The sequence below is a fragment of the Pecten maximus genome, chromosome 4 (assembly GCF_902652985.1).
Source record: "Pecten maximus chromosome 4, xPecMax1.1, whole genome shotgun sequence".
Taxonomy (NCBI): Eukaryota; Metazoa; Mollusca; class Bivalvia; order Pectinida; family Pectinidae; genus Pecten; species Pecten maximus.
In genome coordinates this window covers 19465720-19480693 of record NC_047018.1, presented here as the reverse complement: position 1 = coordinate 19480693, position 14974 = coordinate 19465720, and the positions used below count along the sequence as shown (strand labels likewise).

The 14974-nt window shown below is 36.7% G+C and overlaps 1 protein-coding gene across 6 annotated transcripts in view; it reads left to right on the top strand.

Annotated features, from left to right (window-relative positions):
- LOC117325438 (cAMP-specific 3',5'-cyclic phosphodiesterase 4C-like) overlaps nucleotides 1–10208 on the top strand; it is a 343137-nt gene extending 332929 nt beyond the window's left edge. For 5 of the 6 annotated variants that reach the window (XM_033881646.1, XM_033881648.1, XM_033881647.1 and 2 more), the window contains 7 exons: nucleotides 89–187; nucleotides 576–740; nucleotides 5351–5450; nucleotides 5890–6044; nucleotides 6419–6541; nucleotides 6982–7164; nucleotides 7627–8084. In XM_033881646.1, coding sequence (XP_033737537.1) covers nucleotides 89–187; nucleotides 576–740; nucleotides 5351–5450; nucleotides 5890–6044; nucleotides 6419–6541; nucleotides 6982–7164; nucleotides 7627–7923 — 1122 coding nt within the window. In that variant the 3' untranslated portion in view covers nucleotides 7924–8084. Of the gene's footprint in view, nucleotides 1–88; nucleotides 188–575; nucleotides 741–5350; nucleotides 5451–5889; nucleotides 6045–6418; nucleotides 6542–6981; nucleotides 7165–7626 lie in introns of all 6 variants that reach the window. The other variant, XM_033881644.1, reaches the window with a different exon arrangement.
- Nucleotides 10209–14974: the final 4766 nt, after the last annotated feature.

Below are 14974 nucleotides of genomic sequence, written 5' to 3'. Positions count from 1 at the left end.
GGAATTGCGTCTTATGTTATTTGTAATTGTTACAAAATTGTATTGTATTTTAATCAATATTTATAATGTATTTTATGATTACTTGCAGTATCTTGAGGACATAAATAAATGGGGCATTGACCTTTTCAAAATATCCGACTTATCCAACAAACAACCTCTAACCTGTGTTACATACATGATATTCCAGGTAAGTTCTCCATAGTCATCATACATCTGTTCAAACTAGTGAAAATTTAGATTAATGCAAACAAAAACATTTGTTCAAATTTAAGTACTTGCAAAAGTTAAGGATATATGGGGACATAAAATGGATACAAATGATCTTGTGATCTTAAAAAGATTAAAAGTCAAATACAGGTACTGTTTGTAAACAAACTGTCTTTATGAACAAATTCATACAAGAAGCAAATATGTGTTGAAAATCTTTTAAAACAAATTAATTTGCCTGGTTGATTTAAAGATAACGCTTTTTGTCTTTGATCTTAAAAAGTCACTCATCATAAATTTCATCCTGTGATATATCAAAAATATTTTTTATTTATAAGTATATACAATGTTTTTTGTTTTTTTTCCAGGAACGAAATTTAATGAAAACCTTTCAGATCCCTAACACTACCCTAGTCACATATTTAATGCATCTTGAAGATCATTACCACGCAGACGTACCCTACCATAATTCCATGCATGCAGCAGATGTTGTGCAATCTACGCATGTTCTTCTTTCATCACAAGCTCTTGAGGTAAGAAATTTAGCTTTACACTAACCTTAGGGTGAACATGTGTACAGGAAAACAAACTGTTACCTACACAAGAGTGTGAAAACATTGCCAACATAAATCAGTGAAAATAATGCCAATATGAAATATGGTGAAAATATTACCAGTATACAATGGTGAAAATGTTATCAACATAAAATGGTGAAAATTATCAACATAATTTGGTGAAAATATTGCCAACAAAAATGGCAAAAATATAACCAAAATAAAACGGTGAAAATATTGCCAACATGAAATGGCAAAAATATTGCCAACATGAAATGGCAAAAATATTACCAAAAGAAAATGGTGAAAATATTGCCAACATAATTTGGTGAAAATATTGCCAGCAAAAATGGCAAAAATATTACCAAAAGAAAATGGTGAAAATATTGCCAACATGAAATGGCAAAAATATTGCCAAAAGAAAATGATAAAAAAAATTGCCAACATAAAATGGTGGAAAATTTTAACCAACATAAAATGATGAAAATATTGCCAACAAAATACTAATACATGTAATAAGAAAGTGATTAAATTAATACATATTTCTATTCATTTGTTTTATAAATTTTATCTACTGAAACTGACATCTTTAAAGTTCATTAAAGTATACATACTAAATTGACAACTACTATTTTACCTAAATGGTGTTACACCCAATTTATCAACAAAGACAACAGACACCTCCACACCCATTTCTGGTTCTACGATGACGAAATCACTCTGTGAAATTCTACGTAAATGGCCTAAATCCATGACCCCTGTTTAGCTCTTTGGTATAATCCAAACACAATATTGGCAGATACTAACCTGAACATCTGGGGGTGAAAGCATCATCATTAACCACATTCACCATGCTTGGTCAACAGATTCCTGAGAAAACTGATAAAAAAGCATTAATTGGCAGAAGACCTATCATGGCAATGTAAGAGGGTGATCTGTTCGCCCTAGTGAAATGACGTCAGTTCTGTCTTTAATAGACAGAGAAATACTTCAACTAAATAACTTGGGATAAAACACCCAGATAAGTAGAGTGTAGTGGAGGACTTCATGTCGTGTATGGAGTAATTAACAGCTCAAGCCGTATATGTATTTACGTCTGTCCTTAATTCCTTCTGGTTGGTCATCATGCCTGTATGATTCCTGCCTGGTAATTTGACAGGTCAATAGGTGCAATAGACATAACTATCTATATTGATGTATACTGCCAGTACTAAATAGTGTAGATTCTAAGTAGTACCTAATACTGGATTTGGGAGGGGGGGGGGGGGCAGAGTTTCTTCTACTGCAGGTAAAAAAATGGCTATGGAAGTGAAGCTTTTAGTGTTTGCAAGAATAAATATATACAAATTTGGAAAAATAGCTTTAAAAACATCTTTGTCATAACCAATTCGTAAATTCCAAGACATCGTCCGAGTCGAATCCATACAAACCATAATTCTGAGACATTATCTGACTTAATAGCTGTCGAATCCTTACCAATCATAATTCCGAGACATTGTCTGACTTGGATGTCAAGTCCTTACCAATCATAATTCCGAGACATTGTCTGACTTAATAGCTGTCGAATCCTTACCAATCATAATTCCGAGACATTGTCTGACTTGGAAGTCAAGTCCTTACCAATCATAATTCTGAGACATTGTCTGACTTGGATGTCAAGTCCTTACCAATCATAATTCTGTGACATTGTCTGACTTGGAAGTCAAGTCCTTACCAATCATAATTCCGAGACATTGTCTGACTTGGAAGTCAAGTCCTTACCAATCATAATTCTGAGACATTGTCTGACTTGGATGTCAAGTCCTTACCAATCATAATTCTGTGACATTGTCTGACTTGGATGTCAAGTCCTTACCAATCATAATTCCGAGACATTGTCTGACTTGGATGTCAAGTCCTTACCAATCATAATTCCGAGACATTGTCTGACTTGGATGTCAAGTCCTTACCAATCATAATTCCGAGACATTGTCTGACTTGGATGTCAAGTCCTTACCAATCATAATTCCGAGACATTGTCTGACTTGGATGTCAAGTCCTTACCAATCATAATTCCGAGACATTGTCTGACTTGGAAGTCAAGTCCTTACCAATCATAATTCCGAGACATTGTCTGACTTGGATGTCAAGTCCTTACCAATCATAATTCCGAGACATTGTCTGACTTGGATGTCAAGTCCTTACCAATCATAATTCCGAGACATTGTCTGACTTGGATGTCAAGTCCTTACCAATCATAATTCTGTGACATTGTCTGACTTGGATGTCAAGTCCTTACCAATCATAATTCCGAGACATTGTCTGACTTAATAGCTGTCGAATCCTTACCAATCATAATTCCGAGACATTGTCTGACTTGGAAGTCAAGTCCTTACCAATCATAATTCTGAGACATTGTCTGACTTGGAAGTCAAGTCCTTACCAATCATAATTCTGAGACATTGTCTGACTTGGAAGTCGAATCCTTACCAATCATAATTCTGAGACATCGTTTGTCTTAGCTTTCGAGTCCTTACCAGTCGTAAAAAGTTGGTATGCGCATGGTGTGGATAAATATATCAAAAAAGTTCAACAACCACCTTACTAGTGCCTTCAGCTTTCAAATCCAGTACTAGTAAGCTGTTCCTCAAAATTTGTAATTTTTAGCCCACCATCATCAGATGGTGGGCTATTCAAATCGCCCTGCGTCCGTGGTCCGTCGTCCGTCCGTCCGTCCCTCCGTCCGTCCGTCCCTCCGTCCATCCGTCCGTAAACAATTCTTGTTATCGCTAATCCTCAGAAAGTACTGAAAGGATTTTTCTCAAATTTCATATGTATGTTCCCCTTGGTGTCTAGTTATGCATATTGCATTTTGAGACCAATCGGAAAACAACATGGCCGACAGGCAGCCATCTTGGATTTTGACAATTGAAGTTTGTTATCGCTATTTCTGAGAAAGTACTGAAGGGATCTTTCTCAAATTTCATATGTATGTTTCTCTTGGTGCCTAGTTATGCATATTGCATTTTGAGACCAATCAGAAAACAACATGGCCGACAGGCAGCCATCTTGGATTTTGATAATTGAAGTTTGTTATCGCTATTTCTGAGAAAGTACTGAAGGGATCTTTCTCAAATTTCATATATAGGCTCCCCTTGGTGCCTAGTTATGCATATTGCATTTTGAGACCAATCGGAAAACAACATGGCCGACAGGCAGCCATCTTGGATTTTGATAATTGAAGTTTGTTATCGCTATTTCTGAGAAAGTACTGAAGGGATCTTTCTCAAATTTCATATGTAGATTCCCCTTGGTGCCTAGTTATGCATATTGCATTTTGAGACCAATCAGAAAACAACATGGCCGACAGGCAGCCGTCTTGGATTTTGATAATTGAAGTTTGTTATCGCTATTTCTGAGAAAGTACTGAAGGGATCTTTCTCAAATTTCATATGTCGGCTCCCCTTGGTGCCTAGTTATGCATATTGCATTTTGAGACCAATCGGAAAACAACATGGCCGACAGGCAGCCATCTTGGATTTTGATAATTGAAGTTTGTTATCGCTATTTCTGAGAAAGTGCTGAAGGGATCTTTCTCAAATTTCATATGTAGGTTCCCCTTGGTGCCTAGTTATGCATATTGCATTTTGAGACCTATCGGAAAACAACATGGCCGACAGGCAGCCATCTGGATTTTGACAATTGAAGTTTGTTATCGCTATTTCTCAGAAAGTACTGAAGGGATCTTTCTCAAATTTCATATATAGGTTCCCCTTGGTGCCTAGTTATGCATATTACATTTTGAGACCAATCGGAAAACAACATGGCCGACTGGCAGCCATCTTGGATTTTGACAATTGAAGTTTGTTATCGCTATTTCTGAGAAAGTACTGAAGGGATCTTTCTCAAACGTTTTTGTAAGTTGCCCTTGGTCTGTAGTTCTGCATATTGCATCTTGGGACCAATAGGAAAACAACATGGCCGACAGGCAGCCATCTTGGATTTTGACAATTCAAGTTTGTTGTCGCTATTTATCAGAAATTGCTGAAGGGATCTTTCTGAAATTTCATTTGTAGGTTGCCCTCTGTGCCTAGTTATGCATATTGGATTTTGAGACCAGTCAGAAAACAACCTGCCCGACAGGCAGCCATCTTGTATTTTGACAATTGAAGTTTGTTATCGCTATTTTACAGAAGGTACTGAAGGGATCTTTCTCGAATTTCATATGTAGGCTCCCCTTGGTCCCTGGTGTTGCATTTTCGGACCAATCCGAAAACAACAGACAGCCATTATCGCTAAATCTTAAATTGTTTGCAAAGTACTAGAGGGCTGTTTCTGAATTTACACAGATTAGTAAGACTTAGAGGAAGGGAAAAGTAGAGAAAAGATCAATCTGACATGGAACCTATAAAGATCATTCAATGGTGGGCGCCAAGATCCCTCTGGGATCTCTTGTTCATAAATAGAAACACAAATGATAAAGGAAGACTATATATATACATGACTGTATATATACATGTATATTTCATTATCTACATGTGTTATATAGGCTATTGGGTCATCTGTTGAGAAGTAACTCAACTAAATGTGATTATATTTGTTTTTTACAGAATGTGTTCACAGATTTAGAAGTCCTTGCAGCCATATTTGCATGTGCAATGCATGATGTTGATCATCCTGGTTTAACGAACCAGTACCTTGTTAACACTAGTAAGTAGCACCATGGATATGGGTTCAAATCCGGCTGTTAACTACATATAAAAATACACTGTTAAACATACACAGTTTAAGTATAATCGTATAATTAATTATAGAAAAATTATACATTGTTATACACTTACAATGTACATGATTATAGAATACGCTGTTTAACTTATTTAGTTTACATACACGGAAGAAGAAAAAATTCCTGTGCTTTAGATTCCTTGATCTATGTTTTAATTCAAATTAAATTGGCTAGCCTACCGTAAAATTCCTTAAATGTCCTTACGTAGAAAGAGATATGCTTCATTATTACCTTTTTGTATGTTAGACCATCTTTCTGATAGATCCTATTAAACAGATTTAATATCATTGCCCTAGTGTTTATACTTTATAACATTTTAAAATATCAAAGATTTCCATCTTTAACAACTTTCTGATTTTTTAGGTTCAGAACTTGCCCTCATGTACAACGACGAATCTGTCCTGGAAAATCATCACCTGGCTGTAGCGTTCAAACTCCTGCAGGAAGAAAACTGTGACATTCTCTTTAACCTAACTGGCAAGCAGCGACAAACCCTACGTAAAATGGTCATTGACATGGTAGGTACACAGAATCAAATGCATTGAGTGGTCCGTTTTGAAACACCCAAAGTCCGAAAATTTTAATACGAAGAGCTGCAACGTTAATTTGGTTATTGATGATGCCTACATGTAATAGAATTGACAGTCGGTCAATACCATGTCTTTATTTAGCCCACCTATGTCTATTACACTTCCATGTTATTTTATTGCCCTGCAATAAGCCCACCACTACATATTCATCTGTTGGAAACCAGGGTATATAACAGAATAAATGCAAATGGCAGCTCTGTTGGATTTCTGAGGACCCGTGTCTTGGTCCAGACATTTCATTGTCCTTGGATAGTTACACTTCAAATGACAGTTATTGACCATAAACTGGCCTTTTTTTACAGGTTTTGGCTACGGATATGTCTAAACACATGAGCTTGCTGGCTGACTTAAAGACAATGGTGGAAACAAAGAAAGTGGCAGGCTCTGGTGTTCTTCTACTGGACAACTACTCTGACAGAATACAGGTAACCATGGCAACCAAATACATGTACAGCAGAAAGGGCAAAACATTAAACGTATCCTACCATGACACTTACTTTGCTAACCTGTATCTCGACTCGTAGTTGGGTGAGAGGCAGTTAAAGGGAGGTAACAATGGTTTTACAGCTGGACACACTTCAACTATGTTAGGTTTATATCAACAATAGATAGATATAATATATCTAATGAAATAATTCTACACAATTCTTTTTATCAATATTATTTGAGCAACACCATGATTTATTTATTTACCTAAACCTAAACCACTGGGTTATATTTACAGTTACGCAGACAGGTGTGTTGTTTACAATATTAAAGACAGGTGTGTTGTTTACAGTTTATCAGACATGTGTGTTGTTTACAGTAACTCAGATAGATATGTTGGCTGTACAGTTATATAAACAGGTATATTATGTATTTACAGGTGTTACAGAACATGGTTCACTGCTCTGACCTCAGTAACCCCACCAAGCCTCTCCAGATGTACAAGATGTGGGTGGATCGAATCATGCAGGAATTTTTCCTGCAGGGAGACCTTGAACGGGAAAAAGGTCTGGACATCAGCCCCATGTGTGATAGACATACAGCCACCATTGAGAAAACACAGGTATGCCTTATCGCATCAAATTCAGAATTGTTTCTCCTCCACATATTAAAATCATGCTAAGATTGGAACAATATGTTAAACACTTTGAAAGAGGATGTGCAGGAAATAGAGGATTTAGTGTGAGTGTAAACGTAGTAATCTATTGAACAAATTTTATTAACTTGCTAAAGGCCGATCATGCTACCAGAAACAAAAATTTCCAAAAATTCCCAGGTCAGCTGATTTTGATAAAGCTGTATTCATGTAATAACTACCCCCAGGTCCTCGAGTTGTGTATCTGGGTTACATGAATACTCCGTATCATTTTACTGTGACATACAAAGGGAGGTAACTAATAGATTTCATAGTGGATTCTTTGTCAGTTTATAGATGTATATAATCTGATGTCTTATTGAAGTTGTATGTAAGATTATTCCAAGTCACTTGTTGATTTTCGTTATCTGTGTTTTATTTTGTCTATAGGTGAGCTTTATTGACTATATCGTCCATCCTCTATGGGAGACCTGGGCAGACCTCGTGTTTCCAGATGCTCAAGAAATTCTCGACACGTTGGAGGACAACCGGGACTGGTACATGCGGATGATTCCCATCAGTCCGTCATCAAGCTTCTGTTCTTCCCGGGATAAAGAAGAGGAAACACGCTTTCAATTTGATCTGGAGGAGGACAGAGATACGCTGAGTCAGGAGTCCGACGGGGACACCCCAGTGACGATAAAATTTCCCAGTAGTGCTACAAATACTGGAGCCAGTTCAAAATGACAGAAAAATGTGTGTGTTACCGTGACAACATTCATCTTGTGATAAAATGGCTGATTGATCCCGCAGGTGTTGATAGCTTGTTGGGGTGAATTGGTCAACCCCCTCCATAGACTGGAGATAGTATTCATCCAGAGGATGCATGTTTAATCCTCGACAGATAAGGTGACTTATCGGGACTGTTAATACAAAATGCCGAATGCCATTTGGTTATGGCTGGTCCCCCAAAGCTTCCTTTGTCCGATCGTGATAGTGATCACGAAAAAACACAACAGTCTAAATGTTTGTTTTGAAACATTCGTTAGATCTCAGTAAGTTGTTACTCTTTTTATTTTTCATGTTTTAAAAACAGAATGCTGAAACCTGAATGAATCTCGGTGCCAAGACATTATTACGTAAATTATTTAACCTTGAGTCAACACCCTTGGCCAAGGTCATGCCATGTCCCAGTATGTCAGCTACTGAGTATGTCATACTAACATTAAGGCCATTTGATATTAAACTCTCCAGGGTATTGTGTTTGGCATGCAGGAGCTAGGCATCAGGATTGATTGACAGAAGGTATATGTTCCAGTCAGCTTTGTGACGGAGTCTTATCTGCTGGTTTCGTTTTGCTACTTACCTCTGATAAAAATCATGAATGAAGTGGACATCTTGTAACTTTGGACGCGTAGTCGTTGACGATGGACGCGTAGCTGTTGACGATGAAGGTTTTGCATCTTGCTCTTTGGGAATGTCTGTTTGAATGTGCTTTCCTGTGAAGTAACAATTCCATTGGCAGAGCAACATTTCATGAGCGCACATATATTTGCATATCTGAGACGTGAAAACATATTTCTGGAGAAAACCACTCCAGGAAGTGGTCCCCATGGTAACCTGTTCGAAATCGTCCTTAGGCCGGTACTAGTGAACGATTGTGGATGGAATTCCTTGAAGGGTTGTAACATTATGTGTGATTTGACTTTTTTTGTTGATTGTAACACTGACAGCCATATAGTACTTTAAATGTCAGAGGTTACAAAGGACTTTGTCAAAATATATTTGTGAGCAATTCAGGGCTTGCCTGTCGAACTACTTAGCACGCACGCTTACAGAGTGATGTTTATTTATCGAGAGACATTTCAAGGCTTAGTGTGAAGAATGAGAAATGAAGACTGAATGTTTCTCAAGGAAACGAAGTGGAGAATAAACAATACTCGTACTGATTGTTTCTTACTGACGCGTGTTCTGTTATGATTTGATAACTACATCCCTCCATGTAGGATCATTATTTAAATGCCATGTTGACTGAATCAACAAATTGTTATTTTCTACACCTCATGGTAGAATGTAGATTTGTTTTCTATACATTCAATTTGTTCCTTGTAGATTTTTTTTTCTTCAAGTTTACACAATCTACACTCATTAACATTGGTTCATTACTAAATCTGTTCCAACATTATTTAAATGTTGAACTGTTTACAACATTATTATCATTATGAAATTTGTTAAAATTTTCATGACGATTGGCCAGCTGTGCTTTTTGTGATTTTGTAGAGCTCTGTGATTTTACAGCCTATAATCTTCCCTGAACCCCCAATTCGTCGGTAGGAAATCAGGTATGCTTTTGGACTTAAGGGTTGAAAGGGCTAGAATAAACTGAGTCCAAGTTACACGGAAACCTGTCTTCTGTGTGAACTCACATGCTTTGTTAGTCGGTCAAAGAAACTTAATGTTTGCAGTATATTTATATCGAAACTTGAGGGGATTCTTTTTAAGTAAAAGTGTTGAAAGTGTGAATTGTGAAGGTATAAATTCATCAGTTGAAAACCTGAACACTTGAAATTTGGCAAGACATTTTGAATGAAAGTATATACGATTTGTACTTTCCCCATCTTTTCTTTAGGTTGTCGGTTTTATCACTGGCTACAGTATCAGTACCGATGGCCATTGGTTAACTGGGTATATTTGTTCAAGATCAATACTCAATAATGTGCATAGATAATTAGTACTAAATATATGATGTAATTTTTTTGTCTTTAGCAATATTAGAGTTCAAATTTTCCAGCAAATAATTCTTGGAATAATGATATTAAAAAAGACACTAGGTACTGATATAAGATGTAATCTGTAGAAGGTGACAATAAGATCTTTGTGTGAGAGTAGGAGACAGGTTTGCCCGTATACACTCAGTTTACTGTTATATCATTGGCTAAGTTATTACAGATACTTGTTGAGATTTTCTGGAAATATTATACATTAAGAATTATATATATTATTATGAATAAAGTGGAATAAGTTCAAAGTAACATTTTCTCCTTTTGTCTTTTTATGATAAATGTGTATACATTGTAATATACAGTACGTACCATTGGTATGGTGAGTTGACCAATATAATGGTGTAGGTCGGACCACTCTGACTGTTGAGGGCTGCATGTTAGTGATGGACTCCATGCTTTTCTCCTCTTGTCCTCCTGTCATTCCTGGCACCGCCCTGTCCATGTATGTGCAGGCCAGTGTTCGTTTGCAGTGGTTTGGCAAGAGACGTTGGCCATTTTCCTCCTGGGTGAACTAGATGCATGATGAATCAGCTTAGCCCTTTGCCAGTTGAATGAGTTCCGCCCTCTCCAGTGTTGAAAATGGAGTTTTCTCTCCTTTAACAATTTTGGTTCTCCCATAAATATAGCAGTTTCAGACACTGGTCCACACATGGTTTCTGCCTTCTCCCCATCTTTTGGTTTAACCAATTTCATCCATAAAAACCTTACCTGGTCATCTGAACGATGCAATGTCCCACCTTGTTTTCCTGTGGTTTCAGCCATTATGGAGTTAATGAGACTGTGACATTACCAGTAGATACTGCATGCATTCCGCAAGACTAATGGGTGTATTCCTTGTTAACTTTTATGTCAAAGAGGTTCAGTATACTATTGAAGACATTGGGTTTCAATGAAAAATCTCAGGTTTGTTGCAGTGGTTTCTGAGGGAAAACTGGATCTTTAAGATTCGGGACTTGGCTGTGTATACCACATAGAACTTAATGGAACATTTCAAAGTTGTTACCACTATTTCTGAGAGCTAATGATTAGGTGTTCTTGACACCTTATGGTCAGGCTAGATATGAGTTATAGTTGTCCATGTCACATTTTGAACCTGATTGGATATTTAGAATTTCAACAAGTGAAAATAACATTAGAGAATGCTGAAAAATAACATAGCCGTAATTACCAAACTAAATATGGCAAAAAACGAGGGCAAAATTTGTTCAACAAATAGAGATTTACATGTTCACCCTTAAAATAGTACAAGGATATTAACACCAGTTGGTTTGGAAGGGAAAGTGTCTTCTGTTGTAGATCAAAATTGGGTTAAGTTTCCATCACAAATGAGGGTTAGTATTATGATAACAGAACCACTAGACAGATCACCAAGCCCAAACACATCAGATTTCATATGGATATAGCATATTTTAAAATGAGAGCATCATATAGAATTTTGACATATGCAGTTTGTTTCCGCTATTTCTCAAGGAATAATGAAGGAATCTGCTTGAAACATAGGAAAGTGCATTTTGTAGTTTGAAGGCTGAGTTTGATGGTTAAAAAGAGCTTGTTCTATTTTAATCCTTATATCAATGTGTCAAACTGCCACCATCAACTGAGAGTACATATGTATATCTACTTCTGTTAATACTTGCTAAGTGTTTCCAGACCTGTAATATTTGTATTAAAACCTCACTTCCATAGAAATAAAATTCACACATCAACAGAACATTCCTAAGATAACCATGACAGTTATAAACTTTGTTCAAAACTATTTTCAATCAATGTATCCTAGAAATTACAGGAGCTGTTGGTTATGCCTCTGGATTTGTATCCTCTTTACAGATACATAAAACCTGGAGTTATGAGGATGGATTTTTTGTGGCTCTATGGTCAATGCTGAGAAGTGTAAGACTGAAAAAAGCAAAGTTACAAATAGAAATGAATTAACTTGCTCAGTACAAAATATTATGAAAGGCAAAAACGACAAAAGAATGACGACACTGAAAACAAACGTAATTCAAACTCAAAATTGAACTAGAAATATAAATTTGCACAGACCCTTAGAAAGTAGTTGACATCTCTTATGTGTATTGTGATAATGAACTGGTTGAATATGTTGATACCGTGATTAAGGAACGTTCCTATCTAGAAATGGAAAGAAGTTAAATACATGTATTGGTAAATTGAATTCATCACGCTTATTATAATGCTTAGCTTTTAAGCTCTATCGGGTATATTCGATCGACATGGCCAATACTGTTTTATTTTCAAAGAAAACAACTCTTCAATATCTCTATAGGTGAAATTGAAGGACATTACAAGGTCTCTATTAGCTGTTCAATATAATCAGTCTCGTATGAAAACAGAAATACAAGTCAGCGCCATGAGAGGATAATATTTTGTTCCAATGAGTATGCCAATAGTCTGCTGGAAGATCTTGTCGTCAAAGTCAACAAAGATGTTGTCACCCAAAAATCCTGTCATTCCACTGGGCACTAATCGTTTGCTTAATGAGATAATTTCAGAAAGCTCTCTCACAAGAGAACGGTGAACGATAAAATCGAATGTTGATAAGTAAGTACAATTGTATGGTATTGTTGAAGTCGGTGTACTACTTGAGCAAATGACAGTGAACCAAAACGCCATTAGACCCATTCGTGCTTCAGCTAGAAACAAAGAAATTTACATTAAATAACCTTCCATTTTGTTAGAATTACCTTTGTACAAACTCCCACCCATGTTCAATATTGATATACATAAAATACAATATACATGGACTGTGGGATGGGAATCTGCCTCTTCGTTTTCGTCTACGAATCAAGATGTTTTCCGGTACAAGGACTCACAAAACTAAATACTTCGCTATATGTTATTAGTTCAAATGCTATGAAATTTATATCAAATTAAAGTTTGAATTTTTTGATACCTTAGGAACGGAATTATTAGATATGTTTGATGGCAAATAAAGCCACAGGGGACTCGATAGACAGTAACCTTGACACTTACAGTGGGCAGGGGAATCCCTCCATCTGGGGAATTCCCGCCTTTTTTTTACCTATAGTCCCACGATGTTGTTACTGATATGACATCCTCTATTGTCTCTGGAGGTCACGGCATCGATATCAGCTATAAATGAAATATTTAGCACTTGCAGTCAACCTTTCCCTATGAACCAATTTGAAATTAAACCAAAACAACGTGCACAAGAACCGTGGTTTGAGGATAAATGTAAACGATTTTACAGATTGTATTCACGTAGTTTATTTTCTTTTAATTTTAATAGAAACATTCCCTTGTCGAATCCAAACGTACGAATACACATTATGAAAGACTGGTAACAACTAAATATTTCAGATCAGAGGTGGGCCCTTAGAGCTGGTTACGGGGGGGAATAATCCTCAACTTTTTATCAATGTTTTAAGAAAAAGTCTAACTGTCCCACAAACCACTTGGATCATGGATACTTTTTTGGCCATTTCAAAAGTAGTGACGATGTTGTTACAGATAATCCAAGTATTATAGATTTTGACAATTCAAAATTTTATGGTGAAATAGATTTTCCTATAACTGATACGGAAGTTATGAATGTTTTAAAAAGTGTCAAATTAGGTAAAGGTCATGGGATAGATGAAGTTTCCTAATCAAGGTGTGAGGCTTGACCGACTGCTTCAGCCACATTGGCTGTCTTCTGATGGACTGCTTACAGCGCTCTGTCCAAGATTGTTGAAATGTTCTCTCAATGATCCAACATGACCCCACTGTAATCGTCCTGACACGCATTTATACACAACAAACAGTATGGAAGTTCAAGATGTATTGAATGGAACAAATAACTTCAGGCTGATTACTTAATCGTTTGGCATTCTTAGAGGCTGCTCATTCTTATACTGAATTGCATCAAAATAACTTACAATATTGCATACATGTAATTAAATTTAACTCGCTACTGGGAAAGATACACCTACATGTATACAGTTAAAATACTAGTGATACTAGTGGGGCATGCAATCCCCGTGATTGAGCGGTCACAACCTTAGCTATGACTGTATAATGAAAAGAGAGATCTCAAGCCACAGAGTAAGCAGCTGGTAGCCCTGATACTGTTCAGATGGGGCGACCTCAAAGCTTGAGCGATCCCAAGCTTAGCATATACATCATCTAATGAACTGGGGGCAAGAAATTCTCCGAATTACATGTCCAAATCAAGAGAGGTTAAATTAGAAAAATGTAACTGAACGAGAGTCCCCAAATTAGACGACTCCGCACTGCTCGGAACATTTGACCCTTTACTCCTGTAGACTTGGGCCGTTTATTTTGAAGGTTGGTCTGAGGGGTTGCTTGGTCAGCTGGCTCTTTTAGGAGGTGGTTTGTCTGACATTCCGAGCTGTTAATTTGAGATACAGCTGAACTATCAACTGGCCTGAAATAATTGTCCAAACATGCATTGATCCCAATACACATACGTTCACAATTATATATATACAACTGCAGAAATACCTCTCTATATGAGTTGTGCTATCACACCATATGCTGTCACCAGGAATTGTATCATGTAATAAACAATGTTTTAAAAACAATAGTTACATGTCAGCCACACCAAGACTGGAAATAGATAACTCGTTAATGAGATGGTTCCTCTTAACGAGTACCTGCATGTTTCTCACTGGAAAGAATAATATGTTAGGTAATTCCAGTTTTATGTGTTTTCAACGCATGAGAATGGACTGTTTTTGCTCAAATTTACAATTCTGAGTGGCCGCAAGAGGAAAATGAAACGTGTAAATGTAGAATATATGTATAGGATGCACATAAATCAAATATATGTATCGTGGCCTGTATGTGTAGACCTTTAAGTAAAACTTTGTTGAGCAAACAACAATGGCTCATTTGAAAGACCCATGAATGCTGACTAGATGATATAAAAGTCGAAGTTTACAATAAAGATCCGAATACAGACCTATGTAAACATATGTGTACAAACAATAATGGCCTGTGTCCAAGTCAATTTAATGCTGTGTGTCTGAACACTG